This window comes from Mytilus trossulus, unplaced genomic scaffold (assembly GCF_036588685.1).
Source record: "Mytilus trossulus isolate FHL-02 unplaced genomic scaffold, PNRI_Mtr1.1.1.hap1 h1tg000460l__unscaffolded, whole genome shotgun sequence".
In the NCBI taxonomy this organism is placed as follows: domain Eukaryota; kingdom Metazoa; phylum Mollusca; class Bivalvia; order Mytilida; family Mytilidae; genus Mytilus; species Mytilus trossulus.
The window spans coordinates 119,767-141,774 of NW_026963371.1; the positions used below are offsets into that span (position 1 = coordinate 119,767).

Consider the following 22,008-nt stretch of genomic DNA (forward strand, 5'->3'; position numbering starts at 1 on the left):
AAGCGTGCCAATGAGACTATTATCCATTGAAATCACAATTTTCAATCTTCAATTTCTACGGAAGATTGGGCAATGGCTGTCAAAATGCTAACATTCCACTTTTCAATAACAGTTAACAGCAAATAGATTCTCACAATAACAGATAACAAAATAGAAAATAGTCCTATAACAGCTAACAAAGAATAAGGCAATAACAGCTAACAGTAAATATATTTTCAGAATAACAGATAACAAAGAATTAAAAAGCCCCATAACAGCATAACAGTTAAACCCCTTGCCCCCCCTCATTAAAAATTAAATTGGGCGCGAACATGTACGGTGCGAACGGACTTTGGGTGCGAACATGTGGGGTGCGAAAATGAAAAGGGACGAACATGAGTGGGTGCGAACGTGAATGGGCGCGAACGGACCCGGATTCAGCAGGAACTAGCTTCTCCACAAGTGACATGATCTCCCTTAAATCAGAGGAGTAACTAGCTTCTCCACAAGTAAAATGAACTCCCTAAAATCAGAAAGTAACTTACTGCTCCACAAGTGATATGAACTCCCTAAAATCAGAAGAGTAACTAGATGCACGACAAGAGACATAGATTCCCAAATAATCAGAGGAGTAAATAGCTGCTCCACCAGGACATGATCTCCCTAAAATCAGAGGAGTAACTAGCTGCTCCAAAAGTGATATGATCTTTCTAAAATCAGAGGAGTAACTAGCTGCTACACAAGTGATATTATCTCTCTAAATTCAGAGGAGAAACTAGCTGCTCTACCAGGATATGATCTCCTTAAAATCAGATATGTAATTATATTCTCCGCAATTGATATCAACTCCCTTTAATTAGAGGAGTAACTAGCTGCTTCACAAGTGACATGATCTCCCTTAAACCAGAGGTGGAACTAGCTGCTCCACAAGTAAAATGAACTCTCTAAAATCAGAGAAGTAGATTGCTGCTCCACAAGAGATATGAACTCCCTAAAATTAGAAGAGTAACTAGTTGCTTGACAAGTGACATGGATTCACAAAAAATCAGAGGAGTAACTAGCTGCTCCACAAGTGATATGATCTCCTTAAAATCAGAGGAGTAACTAGCTTCTCCACAAGTAAAATGAACTCCCTAAAATCAGAAAGTAACTTACTGCTCCACAAGTGATATGAACTCCCTAAAATCAGAAGAGTAACTAGATGCACGACAAGAGACATAGATTCCCAAATAATCAGAGGAGTAAATAGCTGCTCCACCAGGACATGATCTCCCTAAAATCAGAGGAGTAACTAGCTGCTCCAAAAGTGATATGATCTTTCTAAAATCAGAGGAGTAACTAGCTGCTACACAAGTGATATTATCTCTCTAAATTCAGAGGAGAAACTAGCTGCTCTACCAGGATATGATCTCCTTAAAATCAGATATGTAATTATATTCTCCGCAATTGATATCAACTCCCTTTAATTAGAGGAGTAACTAGCTGCTTCACAAGTGACATGATCTCCCTTAAACCAGAGGTGGAACTAGCTGCTCCACAAGTAAAATGAACTCTCTAAAATCAGAGAAGTAGATTGCTGCTCCACAAGAGATATGAACTCCCTAAAATTAGAAGAGTAACTAGTTGCTTGACAAGTGACATGGATTCACAAAAAATCAGAGGAGTAACTAGCTGCTCCACAAGTGATATGATCTCCTTAAAATCAGAGGAGTATTTAGTTATTCCACAAGTGACATGGATTCTCTAAAATCAGAGAAGTAACTAGCTGCTCCACAAGTGACATGGACTCCCAAAAATCAGAGGAGTAACTAGCTGCTCAACAAGTGATATGAACTCCCTAAAATTAGAAGAGTAACTAGTTGCTTGACAAGTGACATGGATTCACAAAAAAATCAGAGGAGTAACTAGCTGCTCCACAAGTGATATGGATTCTCTAAAATCAGAGAAGTAACTAGCTGCTCCACAAGTGACATGGACTCCCAAAAATCAGAGGAGTAACTAGCTGCTCCAAAAGTGACATGATCTCCCTTAAACCAGAGGTGGAACTAGCTGCTCCACAAGTAAAATGAACTCCCTAAAATCAGAGAAGTAGATTGCTGCTCCACAAGTGATATGAACTCCCTAAAATTAGAAGAGTAACTAGTTGCTTGACAAGTGACATGGATTCACAAAAAATCAGAGGAGTAACTAGCTGCACCACAAGTGATATGATCTCCTTAAAATCAGAGGAGTATTTAGTTATTCCACAAGTGACATGGATTCTCTAAAACCAGAGAAGTAACTAGCTGCTCCACAAGTGACATGGACTCCCTAAAATCAGAGGAGTAACTAGCTGCTCCACAAGTGAGATCATCTCACTGAAATCAGAGGAGTAACTAGCTGCTCTACAAGTGATATGAACTCCCTAAATTACGAGAAATAACTAGCTCTTCCACAAGTGACATGGACTCCCTAAGTGCATAGGAGATACCAGTTGCCACACTCTTAACATGTACTCCCTCAAAACAGCAGATGAACAAGCTGTCCCACTTTTGACATAAACACAACTAAACTTGTGGAGAAACTAGCTGCTTCTCTATGGGCAAGAACTTTTTAAATCAAATGAGAAACTTGCTCCTCCTCTAGTGACATAAACTCCCTAAAACAAGTTGAGGAACTAGCTGCACCACTAGCAGTATGCACTCCCTTAAACCTGTGGATGAACTAGCCGATCGCATATTGACATGTACTCCCTTAAACCAGTTGAAGAACTAGCTGCTCCACAAGTGACATGACCTCCATTAAATCAAAGGAGTAACTAGCTGCTCAACTTGTGACAGAAAATCTGTTAACCCTGTGGAGGAACAAGCTGCTGCACTAAGGACATGCACAGTTTTAAATCAAGAGGAAGTAGCTGCTGCACTTGTAACATGAATTCTCTTAAACCAGTGGACAAACTATCTGCTCTACTTGTGACAGGAAATCCGTTAAACATGTGGAGGAACTAGCTGCTTCACTAGTGACATTAACTACCCAAAACCTTTGGAGGAATTAGCTGCTTCACTAGTGCATGAACTTCCTAAAACCATTGGCGGAACCAGCTGCCCCATAAGTGACGTGAACTGAATAATAAAATTGGACCGAAAAAGTTCATACGCGTTATGATCATTTTCAAATTCAGAGGTTCACAGCTATGGAACTCCCTAAAACCAGTAGAGAAACTAGATGCTCCATTTGGAACAGGAACTTCATTAAACCTGTGAAGGAACCAGCTGCTCCACTAGTGATATGAACTCCCTAAATCTGTGGAGGAACTATCTGCTTAGCTTTTGACATAAAATCCATTAAACCTGCAGAGAAACTAACTGCTAAACTTGTGACATGAACTCCCTAAGATCCGAGGAGAAACCAGTTATTCCACTAATGAAATGAATTCCCTTAAATTAGAAGATGAACTAGCTGTTCAACTGTTGACATGAATTTCTTTAAACCTCTGGAGGAACTAACTGCTCAACACGCATGTGACATGAACTCCATAAAACTGAAGCTGTTCCATAAGTTATATGAACTCCCTTTTTCCTGTGTCAGAACTAACTGTTCCACAAGTAATATGAACTCCATCAAGCCTGTGGATGAACAGCTCTATAGGTGACATGAACTCATATAAACCTGTGGAGAAACTTGGGCTCACCTGGATTTACATGCTACACTATTGTTATATGAATTCTCTATGTACAGTCTTGTTAACAATGTTATATTTCTTTTATTATTTTTGATATTTATATGAACTAGGGGAGCTAATGAGCCTGTGTCGCTATCCTGAATTTATAATGCTACACAACTGTAATATGTAAATTTGCTATGTACTTTCTTAACATGCTTAATAACCATGTTTTGTTTCTTGATTTTGTGCTGATGAATGTTAACATTATTTACATTAAGACCCCACCAAAAACGATAACAATTGTTCCCTGAAACAACACACATGAACATGCAACGGTATGACATACATCAATATTAAATCATATTGACTGAATAGTTTTAGTACTATTTCTTCTTCTGAAAAGGATTCATTTTTTTCATTAGTGTCTTTAACTTTCCTTGTTTCTCCTCTTCAACCTTTTCTTGTGGAATATATTTCTTCACTCCTTTACTTTTGATGATCTCCTCCAAACACTTAGTACCTCTCCCAACATTTACCAAAGCTTTGACGAGAACACCTATGGTTGACCTGACTCCCTGCTCTCTCCATTCATATAAAATGTCTTTACATTGTGCCACTAAATTCCGATCATTGTTATACTGTATAATATCTAATGATGTTATTGGCAATTCTAATTCTATACCCAGTTGGAAGGATACAACTCCTATTACTTGTGCCAGTTCATCTAGTATTTCATCGGTTGGAATTAAATCCATGTATTCCTCGCTGATATCTGTAAATAAATAACAATAAAAAGACATAAATCTTTAGTTATGATGACATCTGAGTCTTCAAAATCATCTAGAAAAACCCCATCATAAACCACATAAAATGAAATAAAAATTAATAATTGACAAGGTTTAATGTTCTCAATGAGCAATTATGTTTAGTTTTTAAAAGGAACATGACAATATTAGATAGGTCATCAACATGACTAAAATGGATACATAATGTTATTCTTTACCATACAGCTCAGTTTGTAAAGGGTTCTGCGGAACCCCTTATGTCGCCTTCGATTAACTGCTGCTTTCAGTGTAATGGTATCTGTAAGAATTGAATCAATTAATCAGTAAACAACAGAATTTAAAAAATGCAAAGTTTCCGTTGATGCTATTTTTTTATCTTGAAGATTATCCTTTGTCCAAGTTCGTAACAATGCATGAAGGTGTACAAATATATTGTGTATATTATGCCAAAAAAGTAATTTAGAATTTAAATGTTAACCTAAAATCCTAAGTCATCTTTCAGTAAAAAATGGTAAAAATATATTTTCAAAATTTTGCTGTATACATCATCTCTTAAATTAAAAGTCATTCCACCGAAATTCAAACTTGGTCTGTGTTTTATGGTAATAAATACTGTATTCTAATGCAATTTGGATGTAACAATTTTTTTCATTGGCTAAAAGTTGCCGTCAAATCCACAGTTGACTAGGCGTAACTAAGGAGGGACCAGCCATTTTGAATTGGTGAATCAACAAATGTTCGATTACTACTATATAATCGAAAATAAAACAACACCTACCTCGAATTCGCCGTTTTAATGTAATTTTATCCGAATTTGAAGCGTACAGGTAACGTAATAACGTCCAGTTTGCAAGTTTTCATTTGTATGACGTCACGTTTAGCCATGACGTCTTTGTGCCAAAATCATTCAAGAAGTTTCGCGGATTTTTTTTAATTGACATATTTAGACATTTTTTCAAGTTTTATCGGTTTTTTTCTTTTTGTAATGCATTAGAATCGGAATAACAGTACTGTAGTTGAAGAGTTGCCACCGTCAATTTTGATTTGACGGTCGCAAATCTCCGTTTTACTGTCTCCGCTACGCGTCGCCAGTAAAACTGCATTTGCGACCGTCAAATCTACAATTGACGGTGGCAACTCTTCAACTACAGTACTGTTATTCCTTAATTCAAGTTTCATACTTTCTGGATGAGGCAAACTTAGTTAAGGAACAGGCAGGGGGTTAAAGATCAGCAATGTCTCCATTTTTAAAAGATTACACCTCTATAACGTCAAATTAGAGCGTGGAAATAAATTTCTGGACGCACTGACACACTAACAATAGAGGCCCCTTTCAAATGTATACTGAACTGTTGTGATTGATGACAATGATGTACAGGGGTTACCATTAGTATGTATTCCGGTTTTTGTAAGGTTCGTGTTGATCAGTGTAATGTTTATTTCAGTTTTGGTTATCGACTTTTAAACATTCCTTTGGTGTCTGTCAATTCTTGATTGAAGACTATAAGGAATTAATGATTACAGAATAAAGAAAATTAATTGATACCATCCAGTATATATATTAGCCAACCAATTTGTTTTTGTAAAGATTTACAAATATAAGTCACTGGGTATATATCAGGCCGACCTCACTACGTGTTGCTTGTCACGATTTTTGTATCTCTGGATGTACATGTACGTACTACCATGCCTCATGTGAAGGATGTATTGAAATAAAAAAAAGTGTGAAAGCACCTGATACATGCTAGACTCTATCTCACAGCCCCTGTGTTGACTAGTTAGGGGTACAGTAGTTTAATATCTTGGAGCACTGTCACTGGTTTTAAATCAAGCAATGCATATACAAATCTGCAAACTGTCACTATTTGCGGGTGATTTCCCCCATGGAGGCTCCCAAATTGAAATTTTGAAAGCGCAATTTTGTCCACAATTTTAAACAAAACAATTAATTTTACTATGACTTAAGGCTAATAAAAGTATGGAGAAGCCAAAAAACACCATTAAAATGTATTTTCAGGCCCCCTTGAAGTTTTTTTTAGGACTATGACAGCCATCTTGCACGCAAAACCCCCATGGGCATTTTGAAAAGTTGGCAGGTATGCATATATTTAATGAACAAAGGAAATAAAGGGATGTGTTTTTGTTTAAAATGATTAATATAATTGAGAATAGAGAACTCTTCCAAGCAGCAACAAAATCCCACACCTAGCATGCACTGTACCCTATAAAATCAGAAATCAACTCCACACTGTACTCAAAAAAAATATAAATGAACCAAAATTTAAAACAAATCACACATGACTAACACTGACAAGAGGTTCCTGCCTTTGGACAGGCGCATGATTGCGGAATAGTTAAACATGTTCTGTGAGATCACAACCCCTTGTTTTCCTATAGCAGATATGGTAAAAAACATACATGCAAGAAGCACTTAAACAGTGATTTTATTCTGATGCAAAATGATGCAAAATGATGCAAATGTTAAAACATCACTGCAAGTGCAAATATGTATCAAACAATATTCGTTGGTAGATAAGTTTTTTACGATCACTTATCAATATATAATCTTTAAATTATCCTTTTAAAGGCAATCATGCGCAGATTCATCAGATATGATAAAAATACATACCATACTCTCCTTTTCTTATTCTTTTAACCTACAAAATATCATATAATATGATAAATACGAAAAGATTTATATACTTGTCGAATAAAAATTTTTTTGGTATTGTTGGGTTATACTTTGAATCTTATTTCAATAATACTTTATAATCTCCAATATAGTGGATCAGTATTAACAGTATTTACACGGATATAAATTAATATTTGTTGCATAATATTACTGTTGGCATTTGTTAAGCAAGCGGAGACACAATATTGTTCTTATTATTTTGATGGACATAATTCTTTATAGCAATTTCTGACTTAAAAATGAAAGTCATCTGGTTCCATAAACTTACGGCCTAGTCAAATTCCACATACAATACTGTGCATGCAAACAATTTGACAAAGAATAGGGTTATTTTGGCTGTTTTTACAGAAACAAAATAGTTCAATATTGTGTTTTAATTAGCATAATTAAGATCAAATCAATGTTTTGACAGTCAAGGTCCCATAAACTCCGGAATGACACATATCAGATATTTTGCTTTAAACTATACAGTATTTTATGTTTATCAGTTTGATCATCTACGTAAAGTTATACAGTTAATAAAAATAAAATCTAACTCAAGTTATGGTACAACATGCGACAAATTTACTTTAATCTTACAATTAAGTCCCGTAATTCTGAACTACAAACGGTAAAAAAGCAAGAGGCTCTACAACATTATAGACAAGAATATAATTCATGCTCTTTTATTGCTCCTCATTCATCTTCTTTAGTTTTTGCTGATTACACACAAGAGAGTAAAACTATCCTCATTTAAGGACAATTACTCAAATAAACTATATCGGCAAAATGTTATTGTTGGTAGATCTTGTTTTGCTGATTATTTCTAGTGATTAGTCGCTATATGTCTGCTATAAGTTTATCATATAAGGCAAATGCAAAAAAAAGTACACATCGTCATTTAAGGGCAATAACTTTAATGAGAGGTCGTCTGGCGATATCCATCATTTTTCTTAAATGTAGATCTTGTCTTGTTGATAATTTTTCCCTATCTATCCATTATTTTTTTAAGATATAAGGCAGAAATGCAAAATATTGGTATCAAAAGAGGGACGAAAGATACTAAAGGGACAGTCAAACTCATAAATCTAAAATAAACTGACAACGTCATGGCTAAAAATGAAAAAAGACAAATAATAGTACACATGACACAACATAGAAAACTAAAGAATAAACAACACGAACCACACCAAAAAATAGGGATGATCTCAGGTGCTCCGGAAGGGTAAGCAGATCCTGCTCCACATGTGGCACCTGTCATGTTGCTCATGTGATAACAAATCCGGTAAATAGTATAAAGTGCAATAACTCTTATAAGTAGTCAACTAACGATTTTGTCTATGTTGACTCATTTGTAAAACTTGCTGATCCTTTTAATTTAAAAGTTTCTGTCTATCTACATTAGTTTTTGAAAATTATAGTAAAAAACAATAATTGATAGATTTTGTCATTTAAGGGCAATAACTCTTGTCAGTAGTAATCTGACAGGTTTGGCGTAGTTAGAGAATTGGTTGATCTCAACATTCGGAACATTTTTGCTGGTTGTAGATTGTCTTTATTTATATCAGTTTCAAAATAGAAATCAAAACTTGCATTTACCTAGCTATATATATAGTCTATGTTCGTTTTCAGCCATGCTTGCAATTTTTGATGGTAGGCAGCAGGTATGCAGGGTCATTGGACTTGAAACTTGATACCCTGTTCAGAATTGTGGCCATGATTATTTAAATTAGACCAGTAGTTTCAGAGAAAAAGATTCTTGAAAAATTAAAAAGAAAACGGACGACAGACTCTAAGTAATGAGAAAAGCTCACTTGGCCTACAGGGACAGATGAGCTTACAAAACAAAATTAACGGTAGCTTTCATTTATCAATCCTATCAAGAACGTAAAGTTTTAAGGAATATCAATCCAGGCATATTGGCGTTAGTGTGGGGTATGTGAAAAGTGCCTGAAATCGAACCATAAGTCATTGAAATCTTGGAAAATAAATCTAAATATTTTCATAAACCAAGTGGAGATTTCTTTAAAAAAATAATTACATGTAGTGTATGAACTGTGACATGTTGACGCATGGATTGATAGACAGACATAGCTATACCATGATACGTCCAGTGTTCATCTATTATATAAAAAAAATCACATGAATGAACATATTTCAGTCAGTTGGTAATCGATGAAAATGGGCATATTCTTGGTAAAATGATATTCATAATCAAATGATATTCTGATTAATATTGTTGAATTGTACATGAATTAACACAAACTGCTCATGATCCGTTCATACTTGTTGTTCATAAATATTTACTCATGAAAGTTCATTATTCTGTTTCATGAACCTTATGAAAAATTTCAGAAAAAATACATGGTCCATAAAGGTACTTAAACAGGTCATAACAGGTTTAACAAGAATTTTAAGAATTTCTAACGAAGTTGATGAATAATTTGAATTCATTACAGGTTCTTTACAATTTCTCAAAACTAGAGGCTCTAAAGAGCCTGTGTCGCTCACCTTGGTCTATGTGCATATTAAACAAAGGACACAAATGGATTCATGACAAAATTGTATTTTGGTGATGGTGATGTGTTTGAAGTTCTTACTTTACTGAACGATTTTGCTTCTTACAATTATATCTATCATGAACTTTGCCCATTAGTAACAGAGAACTATATTTGGTAAAAATTTACATAAATTTACCAAATTAATGAAAATTGTTAAAAATTGACTATAAAGGGCAATAACTCCTTAAGGGGTCAATTGACCATTTAGGTCATGTTGACTTATTTGTAGATCTTACTTTGCTGAACATTATTGCTGTTTACAGTTTATCGCTATCTATAATAGTATTCAAGATAACCAAAAACGGCAAAATTTCTTTAAAAATTACCAATTGGAGGGCAGCAACCCAACAACCAGTTGTCCAATTCATCTGAAAAATTCAGGGCAGATAGATATTGACTTGATTAACAAATTTAACTTTTTGTCAGATTTGCTCTAGATGCTTTGGTTTCATAGTTATAAGCAAAAAACTGCATTTTACCCCCATGTTCTATTTTTAGCCGTGGCGGCCATCTTGGTTGAATGGCCAGGTCATCGGACACATTTTTCAAACTAGATACCCCAAAGATGATTGTGGCCTAGTAGTTTCAGTGGAGATTTTGTAAAAGATTACTTAGATTTATGAAAAATGGTAAAAGATTGACTATAAAGGGCAATAACTCCTAAAGGGGTCAACTGACCATTTTGGTCATGTTGACTTATTTGTAGATCTTACTTTGCTGAACATTATTGCTGTTTACAATTTATCTCTATCTATAATAATATTCAAGATAATAACCAAAAACAGCAAAATTTCCTCAAAATTACCAATTCAGGGGCAGCAACCCAACAACCGATTGACCGATTCATCTGAAAATTTCAGGGCAGATAGTTCTTGACCTGATAAACATTTTTATCCCATGTCAGATTTCCTCAAAATGCTTTGGTTTTTGAGTTATAAGCCAAAAACTGCATTTTACCCCTATGTTCTATTTTTAGCGGTGGCGGCCATCTTGGTTGGTTGACCAGGTCTAGCCACACATTTTTTAAACTAGATACCCCAAAGATGATTGTGGCCAAGTTTGGATTAATTTGGCCAAGTAATTTCAGAGGAGAAGATTTTTGTAAAAGATAACTTTAATTTACGAAAAATGGTTAAAAATTGACTATAAAGGGCAATAACTCCTAAACGGGTCAACTGACCATTTTGGTCATGTTGACTTATTTGTAGATCTTACTTTGCTGAACATTATTGCTGTTTACAGTTTATCTCTAACTATAATAATATTCAAGATAATAACCAAAAACAGCAAAATTTCTTCAAAATTACCAATTTAGGGGCAGCAACCCAACAACCGATTGACCGATTCATCTGAAAATTTCAGGGCAGATAGATCTTGACCTGATAAACATTTTTACCCCATGTCAGATTTGCTCTAAATGCTTTGGTTTTTGAGTTATAAGCCAAAAACTGCATTTTTCCCCTATGTTCTATTTTTAGCCGTGGCGGACATCTTGGTTGGTTGACCGGGTCACGCAACACATTTTTTAAACTAGATACCCCAATGATGATTGTGGCCAAGTTTGGTTTGATTTGGCCCAGTAATTTCAGAGGAGAAGATTTTTGTAAAAGTTAACGACGACGGACGACGACGGACGACGGACGCCAAGTGATGAGAAAAGCTCACTTGGCCCTTCGGGCCAGGTGAGCTAAAAAAGGGGAATATTAAATATTTTCATTCAAGATGTTCAAGAATATTTTGAAGTATTAATTCAAGATAAACAACTTTATTTTTTTCATGAACTACATTGAAAAAAACACCAAAGAAATCTATGCAGGAACATTGTCAAAGAGATACTTTTTAAAAGAAGTGTCTATTTATCTTTTACAGTTTTTAAGACAGTAGTCCAAACACGGGTCAGTCATTGTTTAGTCTCCTTCCGACATACTTGTATCGATTCCCAAAGCCATACTCCCATAAGCTTTCAAGGACTAGCCGAAATTCAAACCCTGAAGTGTTCTAACCAGAAAGGGGATTGAATCAGATATTGTGTTGATAATTCTTGAAGAATTTTAGTGAACCAAAAGAGTTGAAAATTCATCCAATATTTTTTAAAACTTTATATGACCTTTATTGGAAGTGTAAATAGTATCTCATCATAACACACGTCCCTAAAAATTGATCAGAAAATTAAGTTTGTTAGTTTGGATATCACGAAATGAAAGACTTTGAATGTTTTAACTACATTAGATGATTAGGTGATCATTTATTGACTTATTGTTATATCTCTTTTAATTATAAGTCATCCATCAACCATGCAACATCCCTCTTATTTCTGTCTTCTAAGGAAATGTTGTCTTCCATATAAAAACTTCCACACATTGTTGTTTGAATCCTAATATTCCTGTTTAATGAAGAGTATTCACAACTTGGACAGACAAGATTAAGAAATGTTGATAATAACAATGACAACGCTCCTACAGAAAGCAGGAACATACAGAAAATTATTCATGTGTTGCAGGAATTGTCTGTGAGAATTAAAGTATGCATGGGTTGTTAAAACACATCAGAAATGTTAAATAAACATAATTTGTACTACTGTGGAATCATATATTTGCATGGTTATCCAATTTCATGGATTTTGGAAAACTTGGATGTCGATATATATTTACTTTCATGGTTTTACCAGAGAGTCTGTGTTAAATCCAATGGAAAATATGTCTCCAACATGTTTAATTAAACATTTTATTTCTTGGTTAACTTATACCCGAGAAATCTAAAATAAAGGGCTGCGCTTTAGCGCATGATAAGCCCGTTGCTCTAAATGCTTTAAATGTATTGTCCCAAAATTGGAAAATCCCCCCTTTTTTAAGCATAAAAATTCATAACACAGAAATGTAAAATCTGAAATTTATAAAAATTGAAAGGGAGCTTACATCAATAGATATAAACAATTCACCAAAGTTTCATTGACATTGGTGAAAGCCTTTTTGGGTTATTGACCGAAGTGTTAAAAATCCCCCTTTTTTTATGAATAAAGCCCCATAAATCCAAAACCATACCTGCCAACTGTCACTTTTTGCGAGGGATTTCCCCCATGGAGGCTCCATATTGAAATTTTTAAAGAGCCATTTTATCCACAATTTAATCAAAACAATTAATTTAACAATGACTTTAAGCTTATAAAAGTAAGAAGAAGCCAAAAAACAACATTAAAATGTATTTGCAAGCCCCCTTGAAGGTTTTTTAAGACTATGACAGCCATCTTGTCCGCAAAACCCCCATGGGCATTTTGAAAAGTTGGCAGGTATGCAAAACTGAAAATCTGAAATTTAAAAAAATTGAAAGGGAGCTTACATCAATAGATATAAACAATTCACTAAAGTTTCATGGATATTGGTGAAAGCCTTTTTGAGTTATTTTCCAAAGTGTTAAAAATCCCTCTTTTTTATGAATAAAGCCCCATAAATCCAAAACTGATAATCTGAAATTTATAAAAATTGAAAGGGAGCTTACATCAATAGATATAAACAATTCACCAAAGTTTCATGGATATTGGTGAAAGCCTTTTTGAGTTATTTTCCATAGTGTTAAAAATCCCTCTTTTTTATGAATAAAGCCCCATAAATCCAAAACTGATAATCTGAAATTTATAATAAAAATTGAAAGGGAGCTTACATCAATAGATATAAACAATTCACCAAAGTTTCATGGACATTGGTGAAAGCCTTTTTCAGTAATTGTCCGAAGTGTTAAAAATCCCCCTTTTTTTATGAATAAAGCCCCATGAATCCAAAACTGAAAATCTGAAATTTATCAAAATTGAAAGGGAGCTTACATCAATAGTTATAAACAATTCACCAAAGTTTCATGGACGTTGGTGAAAGCCTTTTTGAGTTATTGTCCGAAGTGTTGAAAATCCCCCTTTTTTTTATGAATAAAGCCCCATAAATTCAAAACTTAAAATCTGAAATTAAAAAAAAACAGAAGGAGGTTACGTCAATAGATATAAACAATTCACCAAAGTTTCATGGAAATTGGTGAAAGCCTTTTTCAGTTATTGTCCGAAGTGTTAAAAATCTCCCTTTTTTTATGAATAAAACGGTTGGACGGACAACGGTATACCATTATACGTCCCGTCAATGACGGGCGTATAAAAAAAAAGTATCGACGAATAATAATGCATCAGCAGTATGTCTACAGATTGATTACATGTTGCAATAGCTATCACACATTTATCATTCATATTCATTATAGGTAAAATTAGATAATATAACAAAAAAAAACTATCTAGACCCAGCTTTCACAATGCTACAATATATATAATTGTTTTCACTCTTTATGAACATAATCTATTTCTATGATTTGGTTAGACAATTATGTGAACCCAAAATTCATAAAAGTGTAGTTTACAGCTGAGGTCTTAAAAAAACGGTCAACATATTGTTTGATCTAAAACAGTCAGTCAGGATGAAATTATTAAAAGCAAAATGTTTCATGTGTTATGCTAGACAGCAACCATTTGACTTCCCAGGGGGGGGGGGGGGGGGAGAGGCTATGTTTTTTTTGTTCCCTAAGTGTATCTAAATAGTTTACCTGACAAAGGGTATGAGTCGATACATCCATATCTGTTAAAGCTTTTGCTAGGTTGCGGAATCTTCCTGAGTTTTTTTCCCGCCAGTTGACCAGTATTCTATACTTAACAATATCAATCCAACGATAATCAGTTACGAGTTTCTCCCATTCTTTCAAAGTCATACCAAGATGTATGGCCAATGTTTGTATTGTGGATTCGTCACAACCTAATGAGAATCGTTGAAGCTCAACATCACTTGGAATTTGATTCAAAGCATCATCTCGTAAACCTATAATTATACAAACTTTCATAGTATAGTGAATTGAGTCCTTTAAAGTATATGCGTTTGGTTCACAACAGATGAAAATGCATTTACTTCATATTGTAGCGTTTGGTAAAAAAATTAAAACGGAGGCATACGAAATCAATAGGACATTAAATCTGCATTATAAGTGGAGGAGAAACTGCCATAAAAATGGCAAAACTTAGAAGAATACAAAGACAAAAAACACCCTTCAAAACATTATGCAAACAAAATGGAGATTGGTCCATGGAACACAGATGATGCCCCAGATGCATATACATTAATAAAGCAGCATAACTTAAAAATGGTAAAAGTGACACCAACCAAAGTAGAAAGTGGTCTGTGATGATTGGAAATACACATAGTGTATCAGTTTTATAACATTTAGTTGAGGCAACCAACGTTAGCGAGGGAAACCAAACCAATTGTGGACATATATACAGAGGAACATAACTATGTTAAACAGAGACAAAGATATTCAACAAATACCAATCCAACTATTTTGAAACTGACACAGATGTTTATATTGGATGAAACTTTGAAATTAAAATTTCCATTATAATTGCAAAGACATATAATTTAAAAAGTATGTACAGGAATACAACATATGACAAAGGATGAAAAGAGCTAACATGGTCTTAAAACTTTATTACACAGTTACCTTTACACAATGCCTTTGTCAAACAATTAACACATTATCGCCTTTAGGTTTGGATTAACAAACACATCATGCAAATTATCTACCTGTTACAGATTCAATGTAGTTCATGAAAAAAATAAAGTTGTTTATCTTGAATTAATACTTCACCAAATAAAAATATTACCTTGACAGTTCTGTTCACACTGTTTTTGTTCTTTTTCCTGTGAAAAGAATTATATACAAATGAATAATAAAAATCAAACAGAACCAAAACAGAATAGCCAATAACCATATACTATGAACGCATGTGCTTCTATATTACACAGAAATTTGATGATGCACCGATTTTTGGTTTCTCTTTGATGTAATAATTATAACATTAACTTGAGTGTAATACTACTCGGTGATTTGACGGGAAATGCAGATTTAATAATATTTTTTTTTTATTTAGGTAATGATTCTGCTAACTTTATAAGAAACTGGTTTAAAAACAAAGGACTAGGGGCTAGAAGGGCCATTTTTGGCCCCACCCCGAAATTTCATTTAATTTGTCATGTTGTAAGTCTATACCATAGACCTTCTGAAAATAATTAAATTTTGGGTCTAGCTCGTTTTTTCTGTTGCCTAGCAACCACTATAATGGCGGAATTAAACTCATCAAATATGATTATTATACAGCTTTAATATATCTATATTTGAAATTGAACCTGTTTAGCATGTAGAAAACTTTATACTTGTACACTATTTGAATATTACATAATTAATTGCACATTTTTGCCAAATTCACTGTTGTTTCTCCCTAGCAACACATCTGTGCCCATGGCAACCGCAATTTGTTTTCTATTTTACAAGATTTAATTTTAAATATATTGCAACAGGAAGGCAATTTAAGATGCAAATTGTAAAAAGAAACAAACTCCAAGGTAAATATTAAGGGGGAAAGCAATATTGAAACATCAACAAACAAAACAAAACACCGGGTATTGCTGATATCTACAGATTGTGCATCTGATGCCGGGTGGAGTCTCACTTATCAGCGACTTGAGGAATAATATAAAGACAAGACACATTTAGCGCTAAGAAATTTTTATTAATTATCTGAAATAAATAGATACAAACACATGCATTAAAGGGTGTTTTCAAAAGTCAGTGTATTTCCATTACAGTATTACTCAATTTATTTCACTTGACTGGGTTGGAGTTTAACCGGTTCGCTCATAATAAACCAGTCCATCTATAGATAGGTGTATTAGGATAAACTCATCAATGAAGTGTACAGTAATTCTTTTGTAAATTCTCTTCATGACACTGATAGGTGATTAGAAATCAGTAATAATTATTAATAATTATTACTGATTTCTAATCACCTAACGGGAATCATCCTTATGACACACATCTTCAAATAGACTGTCCTTATGCAAATTAAAACCTAGCTCCGCCCGATCAGTTGAAATTACATTGGTAATAGTTATGTTTCAGGAAGGGGTTAGGGATAAAGAGGGCACTTCTATTTACACCTTTTAAGCTTGAATAAGTGAAAAGTTAACAAAACTATCAGATATATATGATAAGGACAATAAAGATCCCATAACTTCTTTGACTGTCAACTTGTTTGGTGTTCCCGCTGTGTCTTTATCAACCATGTTTTTCTCTTTGGACACTTAAGTATTACTCGTTTAAATAAAACCACATGAAACCAAATCAATATGGGAAAAGGTTACTTTTTTTCCTACGCAATTTATGAAAAGGTATATATTTTTAAAATGTAAAACTGGGTGAGGTGACAAAACAGCGGCACCCCTATTAATTAAGTATTGAAGTACACCCCACTCCAACCCCTCTAGACATATGTAAAGGATCGTTTGGGTTGATTTTTTCGATATTCAATTTATTTTCATTATCTATTTGAGACGTCCAGAATTACAACTGTATCATTCTATAGCATTACAAAACTGGAATATGCTACTATATCAAATAAATCTGTATTCTTAAATTTTACAGACTAACATACGCACGGACGAATAGACGTCTGACAAGTAGACCAGAAAATATAATGCCCACAAATGGAGCTTAACAACAAAACTGGGTCACATTTTAAAATTTACACTTCATTTTTCCGCATGATTATAAAACTATTCAAAACATAACCTTTAAAAAGGTAACAGACATGTAGTATGCTTACAGACTTCAGGCTCTTGTTTCTATGCATGGAAAGGTCAATTATCCATATATATATATATATATATACATTCGCGAAAGCAAATTTACAGATCCTACATTGTTGGGTTGATGTTTAGACGAGTTGTATATACATAATGTACACAGCCATGTATTACCATCACTGCTGGTGATCCAGTGGATAAATCTGTTGTAGAGTTGTCACTGGCTCAGACGTACTTATTTATATAAACAGGTATATACGGATATATGGATAGTCTACCTTATGCCGTTTCCGTTTTCTTACCATAAAATTTAATAGAACTTGTTCTCTATACAAATTACCCACAAAGACACATCCAATTGGAATATAGGTAGTTTCATTTTCAAAATAAATCTCGTGATTCTCGCCGATTATGGAAATTTAAGTAAAAAAATTCCCCACCCCCTTTTTCGTAACATTAATCATGGATCTGACCCTAATACCAGAGTGAGAAGATTGTCCTATTCAAACAACAGATTTTTAATTGATAATTAGCAAAAACATCAGAAATGTACAGATTTTGTTACATTGAAGTTCTATCTAAAATTTCATTATTAAAAAAAAATGTCCTCATTTTTTATTGACTCCCTTACACATGAAGTTCATTGTTTTTCGGATTTTTTAAAGAAATTTAACTAGATAAAGTTACGGAAATATCATTAGGAATACACTTTACATTCATAAACAAAAAAATAAGTTTCTATAGGCATAAGAATGTATAAACTAAACTTTGTCAGATGAAAAGGTCCAATTTGGACTGCAAATTTCAGCTTTTTATTGCTCCGCTTGGCTATGAAAAATATAAAATAAACTATCGCACCAACCTTGCACCAAAAAGATTTTTTATCCGAAGTTTGATATGTATAAACTTGTCAAAATGTTAAAATTTCTAATTGGTGCAAGCATGGTGCGGTGGTCAAAATTTAGAAAAACCATCAAATTTTCTGTATTTTTGCTTATTTTCCCAATTATGACGTCATTTGCACCTACCATTGTGACGTCATTGAACCCTTTTTAGTTAAATAAAAACATATTTTTAAATCATTAACTCATATTCTAATAATTTATGGAGAAAAATCTGCTCTGTTAGAATTTTTATTATCTTGAAAATCTGGGGCCATTTTGGGCCATTAAAGCCCCTACTCCAAATTTCTAAGTTTTCTATCTTGTTATTTTCCTTATCATTTATTTACTTATAATATTACCATATCATACACCTTATACCAATGAATGTTTACCTTATCTTGATTCCAAACAGCGAAGTGTCCTGCTCTGTGTGTTTGTTTATGTTCATCACAAACCCATTCGTTGGTCTGCAAAGCTTCTTCTTCACTGATGAGGCATTTCAGATTTGAACATGAATATTCAATATGGAAAGGTGATTGTTGGCTGCGTTTCACATTGATTGTGGACTGATAAAAATCTGATATTCTCTCCATTGTTGTAACCAAACATTCCTTAACTCCAGTAGCTATATCTGGTACTATCAGTCCAGCGGCTGTTTTATGGACTATGTACAGAAGAATTTTGTTGCCTTCAACACATACTAAAATATCATGTGCCTTGTCAAATGAGACTAAAATGAATCCTGAAAAGAGGAGTTTTCTCCCTTCATACTGCTTCAAAGTCCACATGCTCAGACATGCACTGATCAGACGATTGGGCAAAGCTGGTGGTATGACAGTTCCTTTAAAAACAAAGGCCAAACATATAGCTTTCTCTGGTGTACATTCTGTGTTCATGAAGCTGGTGGTATTTCTTTGTGTGACCATACAGGGAACAAAGAAGTTCTCTACTGGTAACCGACTTCCAGTTGCTGTGTCATATCTCCGTTGCTCTGCCAGAATATCCAAATGAATGAGGATATTGAATATAAACTCTTTGTATCGTAAAATTGGACGGAAGTCCTTTTGTTCCCAAATCTGATAAAGGTCTTCTCTGCGTATGATACCAGTTTCTGACATTCTACTGAAAATTACTTGCATTCTTCTTTTCTTTGGCCAAAACCCTATGTCTGAAAATAAACATACAGAGATAGACCACCCACTAAGGATTTTTTTTCTTTTTCATATTGACTATGGATTGTTTTAAGATGTACACAATTCTCCTGAACATGTTACAAAAGTAGTTTATTAAACTCTAGAATATTTAATTATTAACAACATTAATTTTAGATTAAGAAGTGATTAACAATATCTTTATGCAGATTTTCCTGAAATCGCAATCATCGTTCCCCCATCTGTGTTCATTTTTGTTAAATAGCAATTAGAAAGGGAGGCAATATTTATGAACTTAAAGTAAATAGATAAAGGAATAATATTGTTGATTCACCATGTATTGTATCCATTTGTTTTACACATTTCAATCCAATACTCATCCTTGTTTTATTGTGCCTTTTGGTGTATGGTTTTAGATTTGTTTGTCAATTGAAAATCAGGTGACTTAAACAAACAAATGATTCTTCAATTTGATACCAATTATACCATTTTGGTCAATTTATAAATTGGGGCATGAACTATATTGATATTTAACACTAAGATAATGAATATTGACACAAGAAATTAATTTGGAATTGTATATTAATAAAGCGTTAAAAAAAACCAGATCCCCATTGCAAATGAACCAAAACATATTGATTATTGACCAGAAAAATATGATGACTTCAAATTTTTATCTGAATTTTCCCCAAAATGATAAACACATCTAGATGTAAAGATTGTTTCAAAACAAGACCCATTAATAATCTTTAAACACACAAATCTTTCAGTTGAAAAAAAAACAAACAGTAAAATTAAACTGTAAAGTTGACAAATCATTGTTTGACTGGCTATTTGTGTTTGTTCATAAACATGCGAGTTTCAATTCTCTGTTGTCAAGTAAACATCTGAATTACAAACAAACAAACTTACAATGAAATTCATATAGAAAAGTCAGAGGAAATATCAGTACGAAAACACATGAAAAAGGTTAAAATATATTTTGATTTGTTAGTGTTCTTTCTGACCAAAGCATTGCCTATTTTAATACCAATTATAGTTGTTAACATCTTCTCTCTTTGTATATTGTTTGATGTCAGAGATGACACCAATGACATCTTCACCATGTTCGACTTTTACATAATTAACAATTTATAACTACCTGTCACAAATGATCTCATAACCTCCACCATGAAAAGTGGGTTAATTATTACATAATTCCTGAGCTGAAGGGTATCAAAGTAGATAATCTTGCCAAGGGAATGTTGGAAGTGTAAGAAGTCATGAAGTTGTTCTAAATCCAGGACGGACACCTTGCTGATTGAATTCAATTCTTCAAGTTCTACCAATGACAAGATTTGCTTTCCTGCAGCTACCATTTCAGCAATCTCAAGTTCAAGGGGAATACAAGCGTTAGGCATTTTCTCTCCCCAACAAGGATGATCGAAAGTAAGCTCTGTGATGGCTCTCTTCAGTGATTCAATTTCTTGATCATTTTTATCAGTTGCATTGACAAATATCTGTTTGTCAAGGACAAGATGATTTCGTCCCTCGTGGTCCTTAAATAATTCCTGTACTTCGCTGTGCAATAGTGCACGTCTGGTTTCCACATCCTCCTGGCAAAAAAAATATCCTTGAATACAGATGTAATGGCTGAATATGATGTAAAAAAGATATAGTAGACGTCATACTCAATTTCTTTTTTGTTTTTCTATTTAAAAGAATGTGATAGTACTTATAAAAAACTGTTGATACATTGTATAATCAACGTTTTTTTGTTTTAGTGTTTACAGACAGTAACCCAACAACACTTTTAACCTCTTCTTTTTTTGAACTTTGTTTCTACATGCATGTACATGCAATACTAAGTATATAGTATAGTTGTCATGTATTGTTTGTGCTCATAGTCTCTCCTCTGGTACCTATGAAAACATGAGGAGTGCAGTGGTGGATTTACTGTAAGGGGTGGGGGCACAGGAGGCACGGTGCCCCCCCCCCCCCCAGTTCAGGTCACCAAAAAAAATTCTAACATAATTTTATTGCTATTGAATCTTAATTGGAAATTAATCCCAGCTTGATTTGACTTCTTAAACGAGTCCTTAAACTGGCTGTTATGTAATTAATACCAGTGTTCACATGTGTGATTTATGACAACTTATCGGTGGGTGTGTAAATATTGACACCTGTGTGTAATGTCTGTTTGCAAAAGCTTTTATTTAAAATACATTTACATGTTGATTCGAATAGTACGATTTTTTAATGGTTTATAATTACGATTACCAGGTAAAACATCTGATGTGTTTTTTTTTTAACTAGGTACAAATATATGTTTGAATTCGATAAGGATGGCATACATTTATATTTGGGTATCTCTTCATTCCAAAACACAGTACTTACAAATAAAATTTCTTCTTCTCCAATTTCAAAACTCGTTTTGAGAATTTATTCAGCAAACAAATTAAACTATTCTTTTTTTAAATACTATGCAAGATTTCTTTTTTTTTAAACGGCATGTCATATTTCTTTCCCCTCTTATTTTCAAGGGAAATTAACAATTTGTTTTACCACTCCCCTTTTCATCAGGTCCATTTTCTAATAAATAATCATTTATAAATGCTATTTTATTTCCATAAGATCTACTTTAAAACACAATCTGGGACTTGTACAGTCCAAGCATACAGTTATATTTGTTTA

General features: G+C 33.7%; 1 protein-coding gene across 1 annotated transcript in view; it reads right to left on the minus strand.

The window, feature by feature from the left end:
* Positions 1-286: 286 nt before the first annotated feature.
* LOC134702429 (uncharacterized) overlaps positions 287-22,008 on the minus strand; it is a 70,733-nt gene continuing 49,011 nt past the window's right edge. Inside the window, exons 9-14 of the mRNA XM_063563334.1 lie at positions 20,477-20,930; positions 18,577-19,352; positions 15,323-15,359; positions 14,215-14,483; positions 7,037-7,064; positions 287-4,394 (exon numbers count right to left, since the gene is read on the minus strand). Coding sequence (XP_063419404.1) covers positions 4,006-4,394; positions 7,037-7,064; positions 14,215-14,483; positions 15,323-15,359; positions 18,577-19,352; positions 20,477-20,930 — 1,953 coding nt within the window. The 3' untranslated portion in view covers positions 287-4,005. The remainder of the gene's footprint in view (positions 4,395-7,036; positions 7,065-14,214; positions 14,484-15,322; positions 15,360-18,576; positions 19,353-20,476; positions 20,931-22,008) is intronic.